Source organism: Phyllopteryx taeniolatus, chromosome 5 (genome assembly GCF_024500385.1).
Source record: "Phyllopteryx taeniolatus isolate TA_2022b chromosome 5, UOR_Ptae_1.2, whole genome shotgun sequence".
NCBI classification, from domain to species: domain Eukaryota; kingdom Metazoa; phylum Chordata; class Actinopteri; order Syngnathiformes; family Syngnathidae; genus Phyllopteryx; species Phyllopteryx taeniolatus.
The window spans coordinates 30,785,287-30,810,896 of record NC_084506.1 but is presented as its reverse complement, the minus strand read 5'-3'; the positions used below and the strand labels follow the sequence as shown (position 1 = coordinate 30,810,896).

Below are 25,610 nucleotides of genomic sequence, written 5' to 3'. Positions count from 1 at the left end.
TACAGCTTTTTCATAACCACTAGATGGCGGCATACATTTCTAAAATGTGAAAGTTTTTTTCCATTTGCCCCTATACATATGTATAATGCGCAGTATTGACTTGACAATTCTTTGCGGAAAAAAATGCACATTATACACGAGAAATTAAAGTACTTCTTCTTCTTAATAATAATAATAAGTGTTAGCAAGCTGAATGTGTACTGTTTAACAAATATATTTCACTATAAATTGATATTTCCCTACGACAAAGTGGACATGTTAAGCTTAACAACATCGAACTACACGCATAAAATTATGAAAAATAAAAAACTTCAGAAAATATTTATTCTGCAACAACCACTGTTTTAGCCTCCATTTAAAAAAAAAATTCTGGTAGGAATGCCACTGAAAACATCAGAGGGTTTCTTAAAGCGGCAGTTACCCTATAATGACAGGGTGGACAGCAATTTCAAGGACACATGCAAAATGTTCACTATCAATCCATCCATTTTCCGTACCCCTTATCCTCACTAGGGTCGCAACTCGCGGACGTGTTGTGTTGGAACCTATCCCTGCTGACTCAGGGTGAGAGGTGGGGTACGCCCTGACCTGGTCGCCAGCCAGTCACAGGGCACAAATAAACCATTTGCACTTACATTCACACCTACGGACAGTTTAGAGTTCAGTTAACCTAGCATGCATGTTTTTGGGATGTAGTTCCTGGAGAAATCCCACGCAAGGCACACGGAGAACATACAAACTCCAGACAGGCGAGGATTTGAACCACAGATGTGCAAACCAGTTGTTCACCGTGCCGCCCAAAATGTTCAATATGATTATGAAAACAGAATATGATCAAAATGATTCATATTATCAAATACCTTGTTGTGGAAAATAAAACCATGTAAAAAATGGATTTAGTATTATTTTACCACCTATTACACACACTGTAGTTAGCAGAGCAGAGTGCAGGATAAGCCAAAAATAATGTAATGTGATGACAAGACTGGTCATTGTCCTGGTATGTGTGCAAATGTTTGACCACTTGTAATAAGACCTCAGACTGTCATTATTCTGCTACATTTTCATGATGACAGAGTGATTCTGATGAGGACATCATAGGCTCTTACAGTGATATTGACGCTTGACCTGACAAGCGGGAGGCCATTTTAGCAACATGGACGATGTATGGGGCAAGTAATATTCGATAGCGGCGCTCTTATGTATATTACGGTTTGTTTTCATGCGGTTGTTTAAGCGAGCTCTGGTTATTACGGGAAGCGCGAGCTCGTGGCTCGCTTTAGTGTTGTTGAGTGAAAGCTCGGAGCGCAACGATGTTCCTCCTCACTGTCTGCGGGGCTCACTCGCTGCACTAAACGACCACCGTTTCCCTTCAACGAAAGTCGAGGCTCTGCGATGCTCCCCAAACCGTAAGTTACTTTACTTTCTTCTTCTTTAAATGTTCTTCTCCCGCAAATTCCAGTGTACTTTACGGTGATTTGAGCGATGTTTTATTTTTTATTTTTATTGTTTGCGTCCGTGAACGTCTCATTGTGACTGCTAGCTAGAATAAAGTCGGTTCACTTCAGGAGCATGTGAGATATCTTAATTACGTCTCTATATATGTATTTTTGGTATTTTTAGTTGATGTGGCGTTGAAGTTTATGTCCAACAGTGGGCTACCATTGCAGGGCGAAGTTAAGCGTAGGAAGCCCTGCTTAAATCCAATTCAATAACCGAACGGCAACTCAAAAAACAAAACAAAAAAAACAATGCATGTCAAACACAAGCCATACACAAAGGCGACTATTGAGTCTGTGTTGGAGACTTATGAACTCGATTGTTTGTTTGGTCAAACGTACTGCAGCGCCGTGACACCCCGCCCTACTGATATGAATTAGAATAATGGGTCACATTAGCTACTAAGGTTTTTGAAGACCTCGTTATGAAGTTGTTCGATTTGCTTTGTTATTGTTGGTGGCAGCCACTTTACACACACATATATATATATATATATACATATATATGTATGTATATATATATGTATATATATGTGTATATATATGTATATATGTATATATGTATGTATATATATATGTATATATATAGCAGGAGGTATGCATGATGCATCGTGAGAGGCTGTTCTGCAATACAGGTGTGTCATGACTTGTCCTCAGAGCCGTTAAGCAATGCTACAGCTCACTCACCAAACACCTTCATCACACTAACCTGAAAGACTAAACTCTTGACTTTGTTGATCGTTTTCTGAATGAGAATAGACACTCAACAATATTGCCCTCAATGCACGTCTCTGTCTTTGCATGCAATGAAACAACACAACAAACCATCAACTCAAGATGGTGGCTTGGGTGAAACAGGCGCCAATCATAACATGCACGAAGCAGCTTTATGGCTTTTTACATTTCTAATCACTCCAACGGACAAGCATTGATGTGGAATGAATGATTCTGTTTCAAATCGATTCTGATTCTTTTAGGGGGCTGGGTCAAAAATGTTTGCATGGTTTAAATAAAAGGTGTCCAAATTATGAACATCTATTTCCTTAGCAGCCCGCAGCATAAACTTAAATTAACATTTTACTTGGGGTTCTTTACCAGTATCAATATCAAACCTATCAACTATAAGGCATTGTGTGTGGAACTAACCCAATTGACTTAATATTTATTAAGTTAATTATTGATTTAATTAATTAAACATTGATTCCTTTACCTACCTACAGATGAGACACAAGGTCAGTGTTTGTGATACTGTGAGGCATTTTTGTGAATTTTGTGAATTAATCGGCTGATTAATCAGTTATCAGATTTTTTTTCTCCCAAATATCAGTATCGACATTGGCCTAAAAAAATCCATATTGGTGGGGCCGTAAAATAAACGAGCATAACAAAAAATGATTACATGATTGTTTAAAGCCGAACTTGCTTAAACAAGTGTCTTTATGGCTGATGTCTTTGGACAAAAGTTAAATACATGTACATATAAAAATATGATACTGTATATGTAAATGTGAATGAAGTGTAAAATCGGCTATTGTCCTCTTTGGTAGCTCTGTGGTGGCATCTTAAAAAAGACCATCGAGATGTTCAAAGTTCCCACGGGTCCTATGTCATGGTCTCCTTCGCCATTAACCTGAGCAGGACGAAGTGCTTTTACCCGCTATGCCGAATGCGGAAGTAGGTTGCGCATACACCGGACTGTGGTGAATGGGTGTGCCTCCGTCCATCCTGAAGTTGGCTTTCAAAATGTAAACGTTCAATAACTAAAGTAGTTAGTGCTGCATTGAATTATTGAAGTCCGCTTAATGTATTTTTTCCTTTTTCAGGTAGTATTTTCCCCCTATAACACTTCCTAATTGCCGCATCACCATATTACTGTTGCCGATGGTCCAATTTGCGATATGGTATTGTGAGTTACAAAACACTCAACTTGCCTTGGCAAATGGGACCACTCCCCCCCCCCCCCCCCCCCCCCCCGCGCCTGTAGCCTCGGGATAGACTGACCGTGGACAACCCTCATTCAGCTCTACAGCTTACTAATGGCACTCATGCAAACGAACAACACAGCATGCTGTCTGATAGGCTGTATTCCCACTACACGCCCAAGTACCCAGTTCTGATCCAAATCTATTTACATGTACAGTGGGTACGGAAAGCATTCAGACCCCCTTAAATGTTTCACTCTTTGTTATATTGCAGCCATTTGCTAAAATAATTTAAGTTAATTTTTTCCCTCAATAATGTACACAACGCACCCATATTGACAGAAAAAAAAATAGATTTTTGAAATTTTTGCAGATTAATTAAAAAAGAAAAACTGAAATATCACACAGCCATAAATATTCAGACCCTTTGCTGTGACACTCATATATTAACTGGTGCTGTCCATTTCTTCTGATCATCCTTGAGATGGTTCTACACCTTCATTGGAGTCCAGCTGTGTTTGATTATACTGATTGGACTTGATTAAGAAAATCACACACCTGTCTGTATCAGACCTTACAGCTCACAGCGCATGTCAGACTAAATGAGAATCATGAGGCAAAGGAACTGCCTGAAGAGTTCAGAGACCGAATTGTGGCAAGGCACAGATCTGGCCAAGGTTACAAAAAGAGCACAGTGGCCTATATAATCCTTAAATGGAAGACGCTTGGGACGACCAGAACCCTTCATAGAGCTGGCCGTCCGGCCAAACTGAGCAATTGGGGGAGAAGAGCCTTGGTGAGTAAGGTAAAGAAGAACCCAAAGATCACTGTGGCTGAGCTCCAGAGATGCAGTAGGGAGATGGGAGAAAGTTCTAGAAAGTCATCCATCACTGCAGCCCTCCACCAGTCGGGGCTTTATGGCAGAGTGGCCTGATGGAAGCCTCTCCTCAGTACAAGACAGAGAAATAAGATTTTCTGGTCTGATGAGACCAAGATAGAACTTTTTGGCCTTAATTCTAAGCGGTATGTGTGGAGAAAACCATGCACTGCTCCTCACCTGTCCAATACAGTCCCAGCAGTGAAGCATGGTGGTGGCAGCATCATGCTGTGGGGTTGTTTTTCAACTGCAGGGACAGGACGACTGGTTGCAATCGAAGGAAAGATGAATGCAGCCAAGCACAGGGATATCCTGGACGAAAACCTTCTCCAGAGTGCTCAGGACCTCAGACTGAGCCGAAGGCTCACGTTCCAACAAGACAATGACCCTAAGCACACAGCTAAAATAATGAAGGACTGGCTTCAGAACAACTCCATGACTGTTCTTAAATGGCCCAGCCAGAGAGAGCCCTGACTTAAATCCAATTGAGCATCTCTAGAGAGAAAATGGCTGTCCACCAACATTCACCATCCAACCTGACAGACCTGGAGAGGATCTGCAAGGAGGAATGGCAGAGGATCCCCAAATCCAGGTGTGAAAAACTTGTTGCATCATTCCCAAAAAGACTCATGGCTGTATTACCTCAAAAGGGTGCTTCTACTAAATACTAACCAAAGGGTCTGAATACTTATGGCTGTGTGATATTTCAGTTCTTCTTTTTTAATCTGCAAAAATGTCAATATGGCGTGCTGTGTGTATATTAATGAGGGGAAAAAAGAACTTAAATTATTTAAGGAAATTGCTGCAATATAACAAAGAGTGAAAACTTTAAGTCCCCCAGCTCGAGAAACAGGAGATTACAGCTTCAATGGAAGCTTTTGGTGAATTTCTGATACTTTAATACCAAATGAATGTATGCTTCAATGGAAGCTGTGTAACAAGTTTTGTACTGTATGAAAAAAAAAAAAAAACTCGCCACATTCTCTTGAATCTGGCAGTTTGACACAGATATGCTGATGGACAGCTCTCCTGGAGGGCGAAAACACATCGTTAACTGATGCATGCAGTGGTCAGTGGATCCTTAAAGGTGTCCGAATACTCTCCGTACCCACTGTATTTTCAAGTCATTGTTTACTGAAGGCCCGAAACAATGCATGGATTGTTACTTTTTTTTTTAATTTTTAGCCCAAACATTTCTTACAATGAGGTTAAAGCCAAGATAGACAGAAAAACTGTAGTAATGAGATCTCTTCATCACCGCAACACACGTTCAATCCGATTGCTCTGATCCCTATACTCTTCACAGCCTCTAGGGGTTATATTTAATCAGTAATAACCAGTGGTTCTCAGTTGATTTCTTCTATTTTATTTCTTGACGTCAACACCTTTTCACAGATGGCATGCACATTTTTTAGCTAAATGTCCTTCCACTAATCGGCAAAGGGTTAAGCATAACCATATGTTGATGATGGGTGACGTGTCTAAGCATTTTTAGTGACAAGGCAATGAGGCATATAGCAGCACATCGTACGGCTTTAAGCCGTCCCTCAGGTCCTTTGAATATTCTTGAAATTGTAGCCAAAGCAGATGGTGAACCCCTTTTTTTTTTTTCTTCTCCAACTTCAATTCATAACATTGGCCATTATGACACATCATGCTCCATCCATTGTACTTTTATGGTTATTTGTGGTTTAAAATGTATCATAATGAAGAGGCAATACGAACAGGGCAAGTATTATTTATGCAGCAGCTCAAAGGCAAGCTTCCCAAGGGTGCAAAGAAAATTCAACGGTGTGCATTTTGCTTGTAAGGTCTTAACTGGCTTGAAAACACGACGACTACTTTCACAATGGCTGTTTGGGTCGATAAATAGTGCACTTGTTAGGTGATACATATGACCATAAACCTGCACTTTAAAAATAAATTTAAATTTATTTAGCTCAACACCAGATCTTATGATGTGATACAAAAATGTGGAAATAAGCAAATATTTATATAAATGTAGTGGAACCGCTGAAGAATTCCAAATTCGACCAAAATATTCTTAACATTTTCGAACTATTGTTGTGCATGTTCAAATGCCGACCTAAAGACTTCGAGACTTTGGCCCAGCTCACTGAGCGTTCAACAGTTTTGCTTTTTCTTTGTTTTTGAATGATTACTCTTAAGCATCATGCTATAGAATTCAACGTTGAATATGTTTTTTTAAAAAGTCTTCTTGTACAGCAGTTAACTGCTTTTTTCAAGTTTATAAACATTTCAAAATATTTAAAATGTTGACTGTAAATTTATTTAACATTTTTGGTGTTGACAGTTTGCTCTTGGAACGGACCATACCGCTTGTCTTATTTTCTATGGGTACAATTCATCCTGAATTCAAACAAACCGAAAGTTCTCCAGCTTCCAGGAACGGATTCGGTTCAGCCCCTCCAAAGAGAGTGAAAGGTTTTGAGGTGCCATTGCCCACAAACGCATTTACATATATCCATTTTTTGTTACAAGCACCAGTTTTCAATATCAGAGGCTTCCACTTAAATGTAAAAAGGCATGACAAGAGTTATTGCTAGGATTGAAACAAATAATAATGTAAAAATAATTTAGTTCAAGTGTGCAGTGGCCTATATTTAGAATCATGTTTCTATGCTGCCTTGTGTTTTGTCTGTAGGGAGTCTTTGTATGAGCCGACATGGATCACTTTCTTCATGGCATCTTGCCTCTTAATTCCCTACCGACTGCAATGAAAGCTTAACTGTGGCTTTAATAATGACCCTCCAACAGATGTGCATGTTTTTTTCCCTGTGGACAAGATTAGCAAAGCTCAGACCATATGCTGCTTTATATGACGCTGGCACTTTTATTGCAACTGTAGCCTGCCCAAGACATTAATTCTAGCAGGGGGAAGACACTAAAGCGATTACATTTTTCAGTGGTGACAAACCAGTATGGACAATATTTTGTTGTATATTTGGAAATTCATGTCCCTCCTCAGGTAGGTCCAGCTGTCTACAAATATGATTGGGCATTTTTTTGTATAATCACTCCACTTCTTATTATCATGTTGGTCAACTTGTACTTTTGTTTAGAGGTGCAACAATTAATCAATTAATCGACAAGTAATCGATTATCAGATTAATCGACCACTATTTTGATAATCGAGAGATTTAGAGCACTCGTTAAACTTAAAATTGTCCGAACGCTCTGAATTTCAGCCTCTCAAAAGTCAATATTGTCATATCTGTTGGCCTCCATGAAATGACTGATTATTTTTGTATTTAATCAAAATAAAACGTGCAAACATCTGCTTTTACTTTGGAAAACAATGATCAACAGCTTTACCCATTTTTTTGACGGCTGTTTTACCGACCACACCAGTAACTGAATCACAATCAGTTTGTTTGTGCATTTTCTGCACTGTAAATTTGAAATAATGTCCTGTTTTTGAATAAAGAGATGGAAATGAAAGTTTTTTTCGAGTCTGATTCATAGATTAATCGAGGAAAAAAAATTATAGACAGTTTAATTGATTATTAAGATAACCGATAGTTTCAGCCCTTTGTTTGTTTTATGTTTGCTTGCTCTATTCATTTATTTACTGCTTTGTGATTCGTTTCCAGTAGAGTATTTTAAAACATGCTCATCTTGATTTGACAGGTGAACTGTTGTGGACACCACCGGAAATTTGTTACAAGATACCTGCACCAGCGTGCCACTTCATATCCCATATCTACAATCAGTAAGTCAATGTAGTTCCTTCAAGGACCAACGATCACTGGAAATTACTTTGTCAGTTTGTGTTGCTGTACTTGGGGGGTCATTGCTTTCTTGGTCCATGTATGATGTGTGTCCATGTATAATGTGTGTGTGCGTGTGTGTGTGTGTGCGCGCGCACACGCCGTGCGGATCATTGTTTGTATGAGTGAGTGAGTGGTATCACATTCCCGTTTTGCCATTTGGACAAGGCCATCAGCCACTTTCCCCCAGAGCCTCGTGTATTTCTCGTCTAACATTTCAACTCATGACATAATGTGATGCTTAATGCTGATATTTTGGAGCTACTATTTCTGATGTTGACATTATTCAAAAATAATAAGAATGGAGTCTGTAAATTGTATTTACAACTCACACTAGAGCTCATTATGAAAGGAAATACCCTGTTATTTAGCCGTTACAAAAATATCTTTTAAATTACTAACTTTGGATATTAGGAGCAGATTTGGGACTAGGCATTTTTAATAGATGAAATGATTGGAGTTTCCCAAATTTCAAAGTCATTAAAAATATTTGTTCAATTTAAGAGCTTCTACTTACTGGTGTATTAACCATTATATAAACATGAACAGATTTGGCTTATTACAAATGCTTTAATGCTGTGGTGTGAATGTTACATTTGGCGGTGGTCTAATAAACTTGTAAAAGCACTGCATGTATTTGACTGCTTTTTCCTCACTGAACAGTTGGTATAAACAGTTGCTGGCTTATTGCATCATTCATCAGTGAACTTTCTGGGCTCATCTGGAATAAGCTTCACTGGATCAGGATAAAAATACATTTCCAAATAAACGGTTGTTTTCTCTATTTTAAAACATCTGCTATGAAACATGAAATGTCTTTTTAATGGTTTTCTTAAATGCTAAGGTTGCTTTAACACTGACTGCTCGCTGGTCTTAAATCAATTCTAATGAGTTCTCCCTCTGGCTCTGACCCATTTAGGTGGGCCATTACTTAGGGCCTCTTTAGACTCCCGCGGCCGACAACGCCCGTATTGCATCACGTGACTGACAAATTGGCCCGCGCGGCCCCTCTGCGTCACTTGACGTGCACACGGCAAAAATTGTTGCTGCGCGTCGAACGCCGCGGAGATCATCTCTCGTGATTGGTCCGTTTTAGTCACATGCTGTGATGACGTATTCAGCGTGCCCCTATGCTGCCGCCTTCTCTCTTGATTTTAAAGCATAATTAAATAATCATCTGGTCATCTACGTCCATTTGTTCTAGCAGACACAGTTCCACGGTCGCCATTGCTGTTGCTTTGTTCCTTGTTACTGAAAGGAAAGTAAGAACGGCTACCGGAAATGGCCCAAAAAATGTGAGGTCTTAGCCAATACCAGCCGTAGCGACACCCCCCCCCCCCCCCCGACTTGGAGATGAACTGCAGTAAATTTTCAAAAGAGCCACACGTGGGTTGCGCTCGAGTATAAAGGCAAACTACGCGCGAGACAGCCACAGTGACGTAAGCCCGGTCGCCGTCCGCGCGAGTATAAAGAAGCCTTTAATGTACAACGCTGCATTCTGTTTATTTCGATTGTATAAGATGGTTGTTTGAGAAATTGCATTATCACACATATATTGCTTGCATGCATGTGAAGGACCAAGCTTGGGTTGGATTTCTTATTCTTTTTTCTTAAACTCTGGATTTCTACTCATTCTGTTTATTTCTATTGTGCATGGTATTATGAATAACTGGCTAGAGGTGCTATTACATTTATTGTAGGACATGCAGTGAACACACTTGTGCATATTTCAATTGGTTGTATTTCTTTTCTGTTGTGCAAAGTACCAGTTATTGGGAAGAACTGGCAAGGAAAAATCACATTGCAATAATTGTGTGGCATATTTACAGTACATTGCACGTGGTTGTGCATGACCGATCGTGCCAGGCATGGCCCACTTCGAGAAAGTGAAGTATACCAATCTTGAGCCATGGGTCAGAGTACTCATGAAGCATACAGGATTTAGGTGTCGAGTGCAGAGCTGTCAATTGTTACGGAAAGTCTGTATTTTGTTCTGGAAATCACTGAACGTTGACGCTTATGGGCGGAACGCTGATTGTTCCGGATATTGGGGGGAAAAAAAATACAAAATCCAGCATCCACATTAAACAGCTGCCTGATGTATGCTAATTTTTAACGCCCCAACCCGGCTGCCAAGCTGTGGTGGCAAACGTTCTCTTTGCGTCCGATGTCAATGCAATTTAAGTCACTGATCATCGCCTCCATGGTAGCGAATAAGATACACTTCTTACCATGCTTCTTACACATATCGTTTACGTTATCACGAAGGGAGGGCGAGGAGTGGGTAGGAAAAGACGGGAAAGCATGATGCTAATTGCTAAGCTATCGTTATGCAGTTGCAAAACATCGAAATAAGTGATTTGGTGAAACAACACCTCACATAGGTCTGGCTGGAGCCGCAATTTCACGAAGAGTAATCGACTTTGAACAACAAAATAACAGGCCAATTAATACTTGTTTAGAGATACAAATATAAAATAATAAACGTCCACACAGGATGCCGCGTCTGAACCAGCTATGAACTAGTACGTCACTGCACACGTCACTTCAGAACGTGGGCAGGTTAAAAGTATATTATTATTATTATTGTGATTAATAAATATTTGTAATATAAGAAATCCTTTATTAGTCCCGCAATGGGGAAATTTGCGTTGTTTCAGCAGCAATTGTGGATATAGGAAATATAAATATGTAATATAAGCAGCATGCTAGAGAAGACATTTTCATTTCTTCTTCTTAAATGTACTTCTACACGTACAAGAAGTCCATTGCACAAAATCGAAACCAAAGCTGTTGTCCATACATAAACTTTCCACTTAAGTCTATCGGCAATGTTGTTTGTTTGCAAAATAGAGGGCAGAGTTTTAATCTTGTTCAAGATATGAAATCTGCTTTAATAGACGTGCAAGGTGAATTAATCCATCGACACGGATATTTTTTTATGGAACGTTGAAATTTCATATACTGGTACTTTGATTCAATCGACAACTGCGTCCACTAGGTTGACGCAATAAAAAGTTAAAATGACTGTATTGAAGCCATAATTTATTAATGAATATTTTTATGACTGTCTCATGGGAGTGTTTTTGACAAATTTGGTCAAACTGTTGTGTAACGAATATTTATAGGTTGGCAGCTCTGCAAGTGGCCTCAAAAGTCACGGATTGCCTAGTCTTGCATGCCCAAACATGCAAATACTGAGCTACAGTAAGACAGTGAGTAGATTCAGCTGATCAATTGCTGTTGCTTAACTTTCTACAACAATATAGATCGTTTCCCTTTTAAAGGTTTAGATAATATTGAGACAATGACATTCTCAAAAATTGTTTCAATCCAAACTTCACGTCATCGACTTGAACTTTCTGTAAACCAGCGCAGACTGCAGCTGTCCATTTGTGCAAGATACAGTATAAATGTTCATTCTGCTCTTTTATCTATGGAGCCAACGCCGTTTTGCCAGCGGCTTGCTGCACAAGACATACCCGCTGGTTACACAACAACAAGGCTTCAGGACAGGGTATTATTCAAATGATTATTCTTTGACTGGCAGACCTTCTGCTGCCCATATATTTGGCAGTTCAAGTCAAAAATATGTTGCAAATATGCAGCAATATTTAGATTGTATTTAGAATGCGTCCTGTCAGAAAATCTGATATTAACAAATGAGACCGAGCAGTTGGTCACTGATTTTATTCACCCTTAAATGGCTCAAAACCTCAACCTGACTTTAACTAAAGAAATCAATTAAACAAATCGGTCCAGGAGATAAATGCAACCTTTCCCGTGATTAGAGATCAAGCTCTTCATGCATGAACATCAAGACATAGTGTGCAGGCAAAAAGATTTGCTGCCGGCTAAGGTTGATTCCCTCATTTGTTGCTGTGTAAACTCTGCTGAACCCTCATGACATTTTGGGAACTTTGGAAAAACCTGATTAGCAAGCTTGTGTGGCTGTACTCACGTTTACCAACTGGCCGCTATTGCCTATATGGATCTGTGAATAATACAGAGCATGCCAAAAATGTAAAGGCAAAGAGGGCCACTTAGATGGAGATCTCTATGGAAACATTTAAGATGTACAATATCATGAAGATATCAAATAGCAATATCCCAGGCAGTACAGTGCAGACAGAGTGAGACATTCTCTGTCATTGCTGCGTTTGTGAATGCATTGTGAAGTGCTGAACTTCATGTATTTATGTCAGGCATCTTGTTGGGCAGCTAAGGGGTCCTTGGAAAGACGTTGACTTCGTTTGCGGCAGTTATTGTTTTCGTTTGTACAGTAAATCTTGTGATTATTTTCTGTTACAGAAATGCAAAACTAATATGATTAGTTGGCTTTTTTTACAAATGGAAAACAAGAGGCCATGCTACGCCCATTGCTTAGTAAAATTTCTGGTCAGTCATTTCTGTTGCGTCATTTGCGGCCAAGTGGGCCAGAGGGGGAATGTTGCCAGTCGACATGAAATATAAAAGATGAAATACTAAAAAATGAAGTTAGAAGATGATGTTAGAAGAGGTGATAGGCTTAATCAGCATTGGGTCAGTTGTAGTGGCTTGGGTGAATATGACTCCCCCCCCCCCCCCCCCCCCCCCCATTTTTTTATTATTATTTTTTTTTACTAAAACAAGTTACAGAACAAAAGACATTTTATTGTAGATATTTAAAATTCCTATGGGTTCTTTGTCCCAGTCAATATGCAATATGGTTTTGTCATTTATCTGAGCCAGAAGGAAATGCTTCGTTCTATTTTGCCAAACACAGAAGTTAGTTGCTCATATACCCTAATAGGGGGCAAATTAAGAAGTGTCTGGGGAGAACAAAAATACACAGTTGCGCAGATATTACAAGATATTACACGTCCGGAAACTGGAAATGAATTGGTACGTCACCGCATACGTCAGCCTCAACTCATTTAAGTGGCGTCATATTTTACAGAAGCCATGCCTACTATTTATATATTGGCAAATTTCTCTTAAAGAAGTGATCACCTTCCTACTGAGCACAAATAGACGCGTAGATATAAATGTTACCAAATCGAGAAGACTTCATAACAGTTTTGGCGCTTAAATGCCTGCTTTGATGTTCAAGGTGAATGGTTGGATTAAATCCACACATTCAAACCACTAATGATTAAGGTGAGAGAGACGTACAGCTTTGGTCCTGAAGAAGCTGATGCATCTTGACAAACTTAATTTTGTTGTTTGTGTGTGCTTCTGTTGATTGGTTACTAGCCATTTTCTGTTTCCAAGATGAGGACATTTCGAAGACAATTTGCTAAGTCCTCTAGACCAGAATTAATTGAATTCTCTTGTCTGGCACCTGAACATTTGGCACAAACGATTTTTCCCTCATACGTGGTATTTTTTTCTCTCCCTAAGGCTTTTGTCCATTTATGCAGCCTTTCAAGATCAATCTTTTATAATATTTAGATGTTACTAGTATATGTTAGTTTTTTTTCTGTCACAGGAAAACCATTTGCACTCTTGCCAATCGAAAGAATGGTGACAGAGTAGTATCACAGAATAGCAACCACCAGATGCATATATAATGTATGTGTTTGTGTGGGTGCAGCACTGAGGTGCTTTCCCTGTCTGCTTACTGATAAGTGGCAATTGATTCAGATCATACTGACAGTTGAGTTATTGCAGCAATAATTACAGGCTGGTGAGATATTACTATGGGGTTTGTGAGGCTGGTTACGTTAATTCAGATTTCTTTCAAGAAGCAAACCCAGCCTTTCGTGAAATTGAAAATACTTCAAAAGTATTTTGGCGGCACGGTGGATGACTGGTTAGAGCGTCTGCCTCACAGTTCTGAGGAGCGGGGTTCAATCCCCGGCCCCGCCTGTGTGGAGTTTGCATGTTCTCCCCCGTGCCTGCGTGGGTTTTCTCCGGGCACTCCGGTTTCCTCGCACATCCCAAAAACATGCATGCTAGGTTAATTGACAACTCTAAATTGCCTGTAGGTGTGAATGTGAGTGCGAATGGTTGGCAACCAGTTCCTGCCCGATGATAGCTGGGATAGGCTCCAGCACGGCCGCGACCCTAGTGAGGAGAAGCGGCTCAGAAAATGGATGGATGGATGGATAAAAGAATTGTACAATTAATAATTTTAGTCTTTGCATGTTTTTCTATCTTGGTTATTTAGACACTTTGCACAAGTACAAGATTTTCATATTTTACTGGTTGTGACATGCCCCGCAGTGCAGAAAGCCAAATGTCACATTTGTTTACGGTCACGTGTAGATGGTCAAAAGGCAAAACAGTCCTGCAGAAGATGGAGACAAAAGGCAGAAACGGAACCGTTAATGGTCCATTAGGGTTTTTGAACAATTGCTGGTTAAACCTTTTGCTTTGGTTTTGAAAGTGAAACAATTTTAAATCAATCCCTCAGACTTGACTTGGATTTGGTATCATAAAGTGGTGAAGTAGTAATTTTAGAAATTGCAAGCGTCCCTTTCATTGTTATGAGAGACTGATTGCTGATGCTCTGTTGTCAATAAAAATATAGTACTTGTGACGTGCAAATGCTTACCCTTAAGTGGGTGGCTTTAAATGTTGCTGACTCTTATGAAAGCCTCTTAGTGGGTTATTTGAACTAGTGATTGCAAGCTTTCCTGTGTGTGTGTGTGTGTGTATATATATATATGCATTCGTTACCACTCGTTTCTGGTATAATATATATATATATATATATGTATACACACATATATATACGTATATATATGTATACACACATATATATACGTATATATATGTATACACACATATATATACGTATATGTATATATATGTATATATATATAAAGTCGATGTGCAGACATAAATTCTGACGCAGATTGACCCCTGAAATTAGTTCTGCTCGTCATCCAAGGAGGCTGCTGAGCAACCAGGTAGCGCTTCAGCAAGACTACTACTTTAGTGCAATTAAAATAGTTTTGTGTGAGACAGAACTCAAATATTATCTGTAATAGCGACAAAGTCCAAGTCTTCTGTTGATTGACTCCGCTGTCATTTATGCATGACTTGATCGTAAGAGAAGACATTTTATTGCCTTTGCTGTTCAGAGGCTAGAGGATGTGGGCAGTCAGAAAAATGGTTTCATTTGCTTTATCTCCAAAGGACATGAACAGAAAGGAAATGTCGCTTTTGTAAGATATTTCTCTGATACTCTAAAAAATTTATTTCATATAGAAGAGGTAAACGCATAAAAGCTAATTCTCTTCAAAATGAGTAAACTCAGGGTTCCCCGAAGGAAAACAATGTAATCGTGTCTTCAACTAGTGAATATACAGTATATGACATCATCTGTGTATATACCGTATGTACATGTGTGCAGATGTTTTATATCCACTTGATATGATAGTCACTTGAGATCAAAAGTTTTGTTCTTTTCATTGTTTAGATTACATTAGTGATTGAGTTTGAGACGTAAAATGTAAAAACAATAAAATAAAGAAATAAAAAATGAGATGCATGAATGACGAAATGTTTATCCCCGTTGATCATTAAGATTAAGTGTGTGTTCAAAGAGTGTTTTAATATATTAGGGCGGCACGGTAGACAACTGGTTAGCACATCTGCCTCACAGTTCTGAGGACCTGGGTTCTAATCTAGCCTCGCCTGTGTGGAGTTTGCATGTTTTCCCTGTGTCTGCGTGGGTTTCTCCGGGTACTCCGGTTTCCTGCCACATCCCAAAAACATGCATGGTAGGTTAATTGAAGACTCTAAATTGTCTGTAGGTGTGAGTGCGAATGCTTGTTTGTCTATATGTGCCCTGCGATTGGCTAGCGACCAGTTCAGGGTGGACCCCGCCTCTCGCCCAGAGTCAGCTGGGATAGGCTCCAGCACGCCCGTTGCCCGAGTGAGGATAAGCAGTGTGGAAAATGAATGAATGAATAATGTATTAGACTCATTAACTTTGACTTGTAGAACGGTTAATAATCTTAAAATGGTACTTCACACATTGCCTGTACAGTTGCTAAGAAAGACCTGATTGTAAAAACTGTGCATGAATTTTATCAACCGGTAGTCCACATTGCCATATATGTAATGCATGTTCTGCGGTTACCTGAGAAATGCAAAGAAATGTCAATATACAGGCAGTCTCGAGAGGGGAATCGGTTAGATCGGATTTTTAGCCACTAATTTGTCATAAAAGCCAACCTAATTAGTTTCCACTCGCTTACCCTGGGCAACAAGCATTTGACATCTGGTATCTCTATATACCCTTGACTCTGCCTCATTTTTCTGTACTAACAATGCTTTAAAAAATAATCTTTGCAGTGTTTCTAAAGTGTTGATGCAGGGTTTTAAAATTTGAGGTGATATTAATTGCTAAGATGAAACAGTTGTTCTGCTCTCTATAACGTACATAATAAAGGTAATAATATTGTTTGGCTGTTTTAAAGGTGTGTGTTCAAGCATAACAGAAATAGCAGTAACGATTTGTGTCAGTTGTGTGAAGAGCTCAGGACCTGAGTGTTTATTTTTCTTTCCGTATGGGCTCGAGCCCTGCTGTGCTATGATGTAATTTTACGTTCTTCCTCAGAGGAGATTTTTCATCTCCTGCCTGTGTGTCTGTCAGCACTGCTTTACTTCACATTTGTACTGCTTCAACCATGTCAAGAAATCTCCAGAAATAGTAACGCCATCACTGACAGTTCCTAATGAATCCACACTTCTGAAGACCCCATCCCCAATGCCGTGACCCACATATACACCAAAACGAATCTCAGGCAGCGTTGTCATGACACTAGATGAAAACCAAACTTTTCAAATCTATGTAAATCTAAACTCTCTGAAATTGGGTATAACACAGCTAGACTATACAACAAGAAATAGCATTGGTCTACCTGAAATTTTAACTTTCTCTGCAGTTTCTGTGGTGGCACCTGTCTTGATAGTGTACTTTTTTATAGGCTTTTCTTTGTTTGAAACTAAATTTAATATGTGCTTTCCAGTCTGAAGTGCTATGATGAATCCCAAATGTTCATTGCAAATGATGTTGGCGTGATGTAATATGAAAGTGTTACTGCTTCAACATCGGCGGCATATGCTTAAAGCCATGTTTCCATCAGTGTTCAGCTTGTCACAGTCAAGTTGAATGTTAGATAAAGTCCTTAATTGTCACTGTAAACATTGTCAAACAACATTCATGTGAAAAATCCAGTACTCTTATGTCTCTTATGCGCCTTATGTATGTGTTAAATACAGAAATAGACCCCGTAACTGAGACTGCCCCTTTTAATACGGTGGGCCTTATGGTCGTAAAAATACAGTAGTCATATTTCACAAAGGGCAAAGAATATATGCCTTTGAGTACTGTTATCTTGCCCGTCTATATGTGGTGCTCACTGTTTGCATTGTTTAAAGGTTTATTACTCAACAGCAACGCAATTTGTTAGCCTATCCATGGAATTTTGTATTGTTTAGCATTAAGTTAAACATACTTTATTAAGCAGAGCTATCTAATTGTTTTATAAACATGTAATTCTGTTTGAAGTTTAGTTTGACAGTAAAGTTCAACTGGGAGTGGCAAGAAACAGCGTGAGGCCTCTTTTTTTGAATACTTGTTTATTTGCCAAAATGCTGCTTGCTGTCAAGTGAAGTGAGTTCAGTGCCACCATACAATGCTAGTACATTAAAGCCCCGCTATATCGCGGTTCATGCATTACGGTCCCACTATATTGCTGTTTTGTGTGTGTGTGTTATCAGTTATTACTCTTTTTTTTTTTTTTTTTTTTTTTTTTTTTTTTTTCTTCTATCATTTCTAAACATTTTTTGTCATCCATTGTTTTAAAAGTGTGTTTAAAGACCTTGAAAGGTACGAACGTAAGTGGAAAAAAACTAAACTCCAAATTGACCATGACCTCTACACACCTCCACAGTCTTTGGAATTTTAACCAAGAGTTAGTCAGGGCTCGAAAGCGACACTTTTCTGAAATCATCAATAAGAACTTCAACAATACTCACACTCTGTTTGCAGTTTGGTTGACAAGCTCACAACCCCCCCGAATCATACTGCTAAATGCAATGAATTTGCCTATTTTAGGGAAAAAATATAATTCATCAGGTTAAATTTCAGCACAAATCAGCAAAATGATAAAATGATACTACATCTGAAGCCACCCAGGAAAAAAACTCTACTACCATGTAAAAATGTAATACAGTTGACCAAAAAACTGTTGAGAAAATGGTTCAGCAGCTGAAACCATCAACGACCTGTCTTGACTCAATACCATCTGACATTTTCAAAGCTATTGCGAAGTCTGTGATAGCTGATTTTACAGCAAATAATCAATTGCTCACTTAAGTCAGGCGAATTTCCTAAATCTCTTAAAGTAGCTACCATTAAGCCTCTTCTTAAAAATAGAAGGCTGGATGCTTCCATGTTGGCAAGCTATAGACCTTTCTCCAATCTCCCAAGATTGTCGAGTTATTTTTAATCAACTCAGCAATTTCTTGAACTTAAATAGACTTTTTGACAAATTTAAATCAGGTTTCCAATCTCATAAAAGTACAAAATATGCTCTTATTAAAGTACTAAATGATATAAGGTTGAATACTGACTCGGGAAAGGTGTAAATTCTGGTCTTGTTGGATCCCAGTGCGGCTTTTGATACGGTAGATCATAATATACTGCTGAACAGATTGGAAACGTGGGTAGGACTAAATGGAACAGTCCTTAAATGGTTCAGGTCCTACCTGGAGGAAAGGAGTTATTTTGTAACCATTGGAAGTATTCAGTCTCATCAAAAGGAAATGACCTATGAGGTCCCTCAAGGGTCAGTTCTTGGACCCCTTCTGTTTAGCCTGTATATGCTACCCTTAGGTCAAACTCTTCAGAAATTAACTTTTGACTATAATAGCTATGCAGATGACACACAGTTATATCTAGCAGTGTCTCCAGATGACTACAGCTCAATTGAGGTGTTGTGTCACTAAAACAGATAAATGACTGAATGAGCCAAAAAAGGTGGACTGATAGATTCTGACCTGACATTCAACAGTCATATCAAATAAATTACTAAAACTGCCTTCTACCATCTGAAGAACGTATCCAGAGTGAAGGCTTGCATGTCCCAAGCAGACCAGGAGAAGCTCATCCATGCTTTTATCTCAAGTAGACTTGACTATTGTAAAGTTCTTCTCACTGGACTGGAGCATTAAACAGCTGCAGCTCATTCAGAATGCTGCAGCTCGGGTTCTGATCAGAACAAAGAGGTCAGAGCATATTACTCAAATTCTAAAGTCTTTACACTGGCTTCCAGTCAGCTTTAAAATAGATTTTAAAGTTCTGCTACTGGTCTATAAATCACAAAATGGTTTAGGTTCTGAATAAATGAAAAAAATGCTAATGGAGTATAAACCCAGTAGGTCTCCGAGATCGACAGACTAAGGTCAAATAGTGGAGCACCGAGTCCAAAACAAACATGGTGAAGCAGCATTTAGCTATTATGCTGCACACAAATGGAATAAGTGAAGTCCAGGTTAAAAACTCATGCTTTTTAGAGCATTTCCACCTTTAAATGATATCTCTTGCACCGTATGCTGTTTTAATTGTACTTTTATTTTGTTCTTTTATTCTATGTTATCTTTGTTTTAAATGTTTCTAAGCATTTTTTCCCCCTTTGTTTTTAAATGCTTTTAATCAGATAAAGCCCATTGAGTTCCTTTGTGTATGAAATGCGCTATATAAAAAAATTTGCTTTGCTTCTTTGTTCTACTTTCTTTGTATGTATGGATTGCCTGGGTTGTTCCCAACATTTGGTGAAATTTTCAGGTCAATAGCACCTTTGGAAGTATATTTAGTGAGAAAAATGGTGATGTGTTAAATACTTATTGCAGCCGCTGTAACCCTTAATAGTCTTATAATTCAGGAATGCAGGAGATGGTTATCAATGCTGTTCTACTTCTCTACGAATGTGGCTGACGTGACATCTACTATATATACAGAAACAGAACTAGCTGGGTGATGTTAGAAATGGATACATTGTAATAGTAATAGCTCCTGCTGTTCAGCTCCATGGGTACTGTTTTTTCCTTTCATTAACTTTAAAGTTACACCACTACAAAGCCGTATTCCCTGTAGTAACGAGTAATCAAATCATTAACACTGATTGTTTTGCATGGCTAATCAATGTATACGTCATATGTCACTGACAAATTGACATTTTGGGTGTGTGCCTCAAGTATGTTAAACTGAACTGTTTTTGTGTGCGTTATATTCTTTCCAGTTGGTACGCCCCAAAATGTGAGGGGTTTGTGGGGCTATGTGGCTACTGTCTTATTTGGAAAGGGGAGAAAAGCAAGGGTGTCATATTTAAGTTACACATTTATTTGCAGTTTTTGACACCCACAAACTGCGCTATGATCCCCCCCACATACACACACACATCTCGTGCCACTTACAATGTTTCCTGGGGAGTTCACACATTTCACACAGTTCTGACTATGTTTAGCCATTTTGCCATTTCACCAGCACATGCTCTGCCATAACATCCAGCGAAGGAATGGATACAGCAATTCCTCTTGTACACATATTGAAGCAATAGTGTATTCAAGTGTATATGTAGATACAATTGCGAAAAGAATTTGAGGTACAGTAATCCTCCCCTCCATCTCAATGTCCATTGTATTGAAGCAAAAAAACATGAATTCTTTACATTCTATTCATGTAATTACTGTATGGTTGTTATAAAGTATAATATTATCGTGCTATTTTCCTTATTTACAAAAAATCTGTAAATCCTTTTTTTGGGGGGGCTGGAACAGGTAATGGATGGATAATGGCATTACCCTTCATTTCAATGGGTAAAGATGATTTGAGATACATGTGTTTTGAGTTGTTGGTGGTGGTGTTGGTGTTGATGGTCTTTGCATGAATTAAATTCATATCTCAAAGCACCACCGTATACATAGATTATAGGTTGCAGCGGTTAATCCTTGCTGACTGGAAAGTGAAAGTTACCACATATCCTGACCTTACCACCTTCAATTACAGGCAATCAGAGGCACAACTATTCACACCTACGGGCATACATGTATCAGCTCAGAGACCCAGCTTGTCTTCTGTTCTGTTCAATCTTCTCATTCCAACAGTGCACTTTCTGTTGCAGCCTCTGCAACCCCTCTGACATCTAGAGAATGTGTAACTGTAGTTGCCACAGATTATTATTAGTTTTTTCTCCGACTGTTTCTGAAGAAAGCTGACATTTCATCACTGAAGAGCGAGTTAGTTCTTCTAAAATTCTGGTTTGCTCCCACCTCATTGATTATTAAGATATGGTCTGTCTCCAGTTGACTGACTACTAATCTAATCATTTTAGTATATCCTGAAGTATCCCCTATGTTATTGAGAATAATGCCAGTGGAGTCATCAGTGGCTCTCAACAGAGACATCATCAAAGATAGTTGTAATCATAGGCATTTTCTATGATGAGAAGTTGTTTGGACCATCGGCAGTTGCTAGGCAACTGTATAAGCGCTACATTGGCAATTCAAGAAGCAATGTTAGGGAGATTCATCGGGGAGACCTATGCAGGGGCAATTGAGCATATGGAAGAATGGGTGGTTTGCTAGAGTGCAGGAAAGTGTCACATTTAGCACTCGTTCAAAGACTTTGAGGTCTTGGTCCTGATGCAGATCAAGATTCCAGTGGTCACGGCTACATTTGTATACAGTATATTGCAAACGATTTGTCACAGGCTGGCTCTTGCTGCACCACATAACCAAGTAAGTGGCTTTTGACGCTATAAAGATTTTAGTGTTTGGTACAAATGGGGAGGTTCTCCACCATTACTTTCCATATTTCCACAAAGAAATATGGAAATTTCTATTTTTCTTTTCGGATTAATAAAGCAAAACATTCCTTAGAAATGATGTCATTACTACAATGAGGTACGGCAAATTGGGTCATCGTAAGAGGGCATTAAAATATGTTTAAAAAAATGCATAGACATAAAATGTTTTGTTGTGATGTACTGACAACAATTGCAGGGTGTACCCCGCCTCTCGCCCACTCAGTTGGAATTGGCTTCAGCTCACCCGTGACAGCATAAGTGACAGAAAATGTATTTTTGGTCCCTTTTGGCTCATACACATACGACTCCGCTTTCATTGATCTCTGGATGTACTCTGTCACGAAGGAATGCACTGTTGTCCGGCCTTTCCATGTGTAGCAACAGCACTCGGTAGACTAACAAGCAGATATCCCTCAATGCCCATGCACACCCACACCACATTTCATAATTGCAAAATAATTTTTTCGTCATTTAGTCTAATTTACTCTTGTGTGTGCATATGTACTGTATATATGTTTATACAGATAGATATCCTGGCAAACAGATTTTCACAAAGTTATCATTGCTAATCATTCAAATAAATGTCATTGAATACTATTTGGGAAAAACTGGGTGTTTAATTTTACTTCCCAAAAGCTGGCTGGGGAAAGGGCAAATGACTTAGTCAGAACCTCTCCGTCTTTGCAAAAGGCAGTGTTTCTACACACTGGACCGCCATGTTGGCTTTATAATTTCTTGCTCACCGGCTTCTCATCTGGCATCCACCATTTTGTTTTGTTGTCTGCTGGCATGTGGCGATGACGTCAAAGACAGGCCAAGGCCGACTGAGTCAGGTGTTTAACGTCTTTATCAAAAGAATTGCTAAACACACACACACTCATCCATATAAAGTCTCCTATCCTTAAATCCACTGCGTTATTTCCTAGTATTGATACGATGGATTGATTTATCTTTTAAAATGATCTTAGATGGATTTATGTTGTCCGGAAGGCCAACATGGCGGGCACAGATGGATGTAGTTGGATCGTAGGAATACTTTCTAAATTGAAACAGCAATGTAGTAGATGAATCGTTACACCCCTACATATTAGCGTATTTTCACGACCATAGGGGGCACCGTATTAAAAGGCGCAGTCTCAGCACAGGGTCTATTTCTGTATTTAACACATACATAAGGTGCACCCTATTAAATCCACAAATCCATCAAAGTCCTCATCTTCTGTATCCAAAATGAACAGCTGGGCAAGTTCTCAATCAAACACGCCAGGTTCCCTCTCGTCATTGTCGGAGTCAGTCTCGTTGCCGTCCGGCCACTCAGAAATGATCCCGGCTTTTACGAAAGCTCGAACAACAGTGCAAGCAGACACGTTAGCCCAAGCATCCACAATCCATTCACAAATTGTGGCGTAACTCGCACGGCGCTGCCTCCTAGCCTTAGTAAAACTGTGTTCGCCATCTGTCATCCATCGCTTCCACGCTGCTCGCAACTTCAATTTGAACGCCCTCTTTAGACCGATGTCCAGCGGTTGGAGTTCCTTCGTCCAGCCTCCCGGAATGATGGCAAGCTTCCTCACTTGCTGCACATGGCAGAGTTATTGCACTCAGTCGAATGGTGACTGTAGAGACGCTTCTCCCGGCTGTTCTTTGCTCATCAATCCATTGCTTGAGTTGGTCTTCCATCTCGGGCCACCTCGCCTTGTTTCCGTGGAAACTCAGCTTCGTCTTCTTGACTCGGCGAAGCTCGTTTTCCTGCTTCCTCCACTTGCGAACCATGGATTCGTTGATCTTGAATTCTCTCGCGGCTGCTCGATTCCCATGTTCCTCCACGTAACTAATAGCTTGCAGTTTAAGCTGTGCTTCGTAAGCGTGTCTCTTCGTAGGTGCCATTTTCGGGGGTCCTTAGCCAAACACCGATGCACATACCGGCGCTATATACCTACTGCCTTTGGCGTCCTCTGTCACGCGCACCCTTCGCCCTTTAACATCCGCATGCTGTCCTCAGTCACGTCCTCCGTTCCTCTATATAAGCAGCGTGTCGGCAGGAAATGCTCCCAGTCAGTCAAGCGAAGCGCTCATTAAAGTCACACAACAATATTTACAGATTTTGGAACTCGGTGCACTCATAAGGCGCGCCCCGCATTATAAGACGCCCCGACCGTTTTGGAGAAATTTTAAGACTTTTAAGTACGCCTTATGGTCGTGAAAATACGGTACCTATGACGAAACACCTTTCAACTCTGCATTTCCTTGCATCTGGATTGGTAATTTCAGAGCACGGTGACACTCTCCCAGAGCAGTTTTAAACGCAGTGGGTACGATGCGTCCATTGCCCCGCACTGAGGAGGAGGTAAATCAGACAAAACAGGGTTTTAGCCAGCCGCTGGCTTCCGAAATGATCAGAGTGATAGACTTCTTTTTCTATAACTAAATAAGTTTTTGTGTTCCACTGATGCTTCCAATTCAGTCACTTCAAGCTCCATTTTGCACTTACGGTGGAAAACCATCAGAGCTACAGTACCCTGTATATGCAAACCCTCTTTTAAACACTGCAGTGTCCTCCGTTTTTATACCTGTTGCCAACAGTGCAAACAATCGGTTAGAGTGAGTGAACACGCGCCGGCTATTTGAGATCCTAAAAAAGGATCAAAATCTAAGTAGATCACGCTCATCACGCCCACCAACAGTGTTTGTCAGATTTACTAAGATCTCTCTTTTGGATCTTCATAAATCAGGCTTTTTATGAGTATGGAACATTTTGAATCTTTAGATTAAGGCAACTACTTTTTAGAAAAGTATATGAATATACTGAAAGCTTATGTTCATTCATACTCTGACTGAAGAAAAGAACAGACCATAGATTTCATTAATTATTTTTCTTCCCATTCTAAATGAGTGGATTTAGATTTGTCATGTTGATGTTTGTCCATTATCTCAGATGCCTTTATCCCCTGCTGCTGATATGTAATTTCTGCTTTATCCCTCATAATTCCTCACAGGGATCTTTCACTTTTTTTTTCTACTGCCGTTGAGCAGCATTTAAAAAAAAATTCATAATAAATAAATTAAAAAGTCTCATTCAAAAATCTGTTTTGTTCAAGATCTTCTCCTATTTTTTTTTCTAGGCATCTGGATCATGGCTTCTAAACCCCACCCTCCTCTGATGAAGAAGCACAGTCAGACCGACTTGATAAGCCGCCTGAAAAGCCGGAAGATTCTTGGAGTTGGAGGCGAAGATGACGATGGAGAAGTTCACCGATCAAAGGTCAGATTAAATTCCAGTCTTGTGGATTCATCAACGGCAAATACTCTAGTAGATGGTGTAAGAAATAATGTGTAAAGCACATGTGAGTCATTATTCAAATGGTTATTTTTAAAGCAATGTATGTAACATATAGCCAGTATATCCCCTTTCAAAGCCAAACCAATCTACTAATTGGCTCATTAATTGTATAGTCCCCGTTTCTGTGCATTTGCTGCATATGCTTCAGTGAATCGAAAGCCCACATTCCCGCGAGCTCCTGTAGCTCCCATGAGTAATGCTTTACCTCCTCTGGAAGGCAGAGGACTCACATGCTGCGCATTCTGATAAAGCTTCACATGTACATGCTCATATGGACAGTGATGCATATCCAAAACATTCCTGTCCCAAACCCAATGACAATGTTGGTCCGGAAAGAGTGATTCGAGTTTCCACTCAATTGAAGATGCTGTAG

At 39.5% G+C, this 25,610-nt stretch overlaps 1 protein-coding gene across 2 annotated transcripts in view; it reads left to right on the top strand.

Annotated features, from left to right (window-relative positions):
- The first annotated feature begins 1,193 nt into the window (after window positions 1-1,193).
- The window catches only part of LOC133478604 (tumor protein p53-inducible protein 11-like), a 33,943-nt gene continuing 9,526 nt past the window's right edge, over window positions 1,194-25,610 (top strand). The window contains exons 1-3 of one of the 2 annotated variants that reach the window (XM_061774840.1): window positions 1,194-1,409; window positions 7,950-8,031; window positions 25,020-25,159. In XM_061774840.1, coding sequence (XP_061630824.1) covers window positions 25,031-25,159 — 129 coding nt within the window. In that variant the 5' untranslated portion in view covers window positions 1,194-1,409; window positions 7,950-8,031; window positions 25,020-25,030. Of the gene's footprint in view, window positions 1,410-7,170; window positions 7,288-7,949; window positions 8,032-25,019; window positions 25,160-25,610 lie in introns of those variants that run through there. The other variant, XM_061774841.1, reaches the window with a different exon arrangement.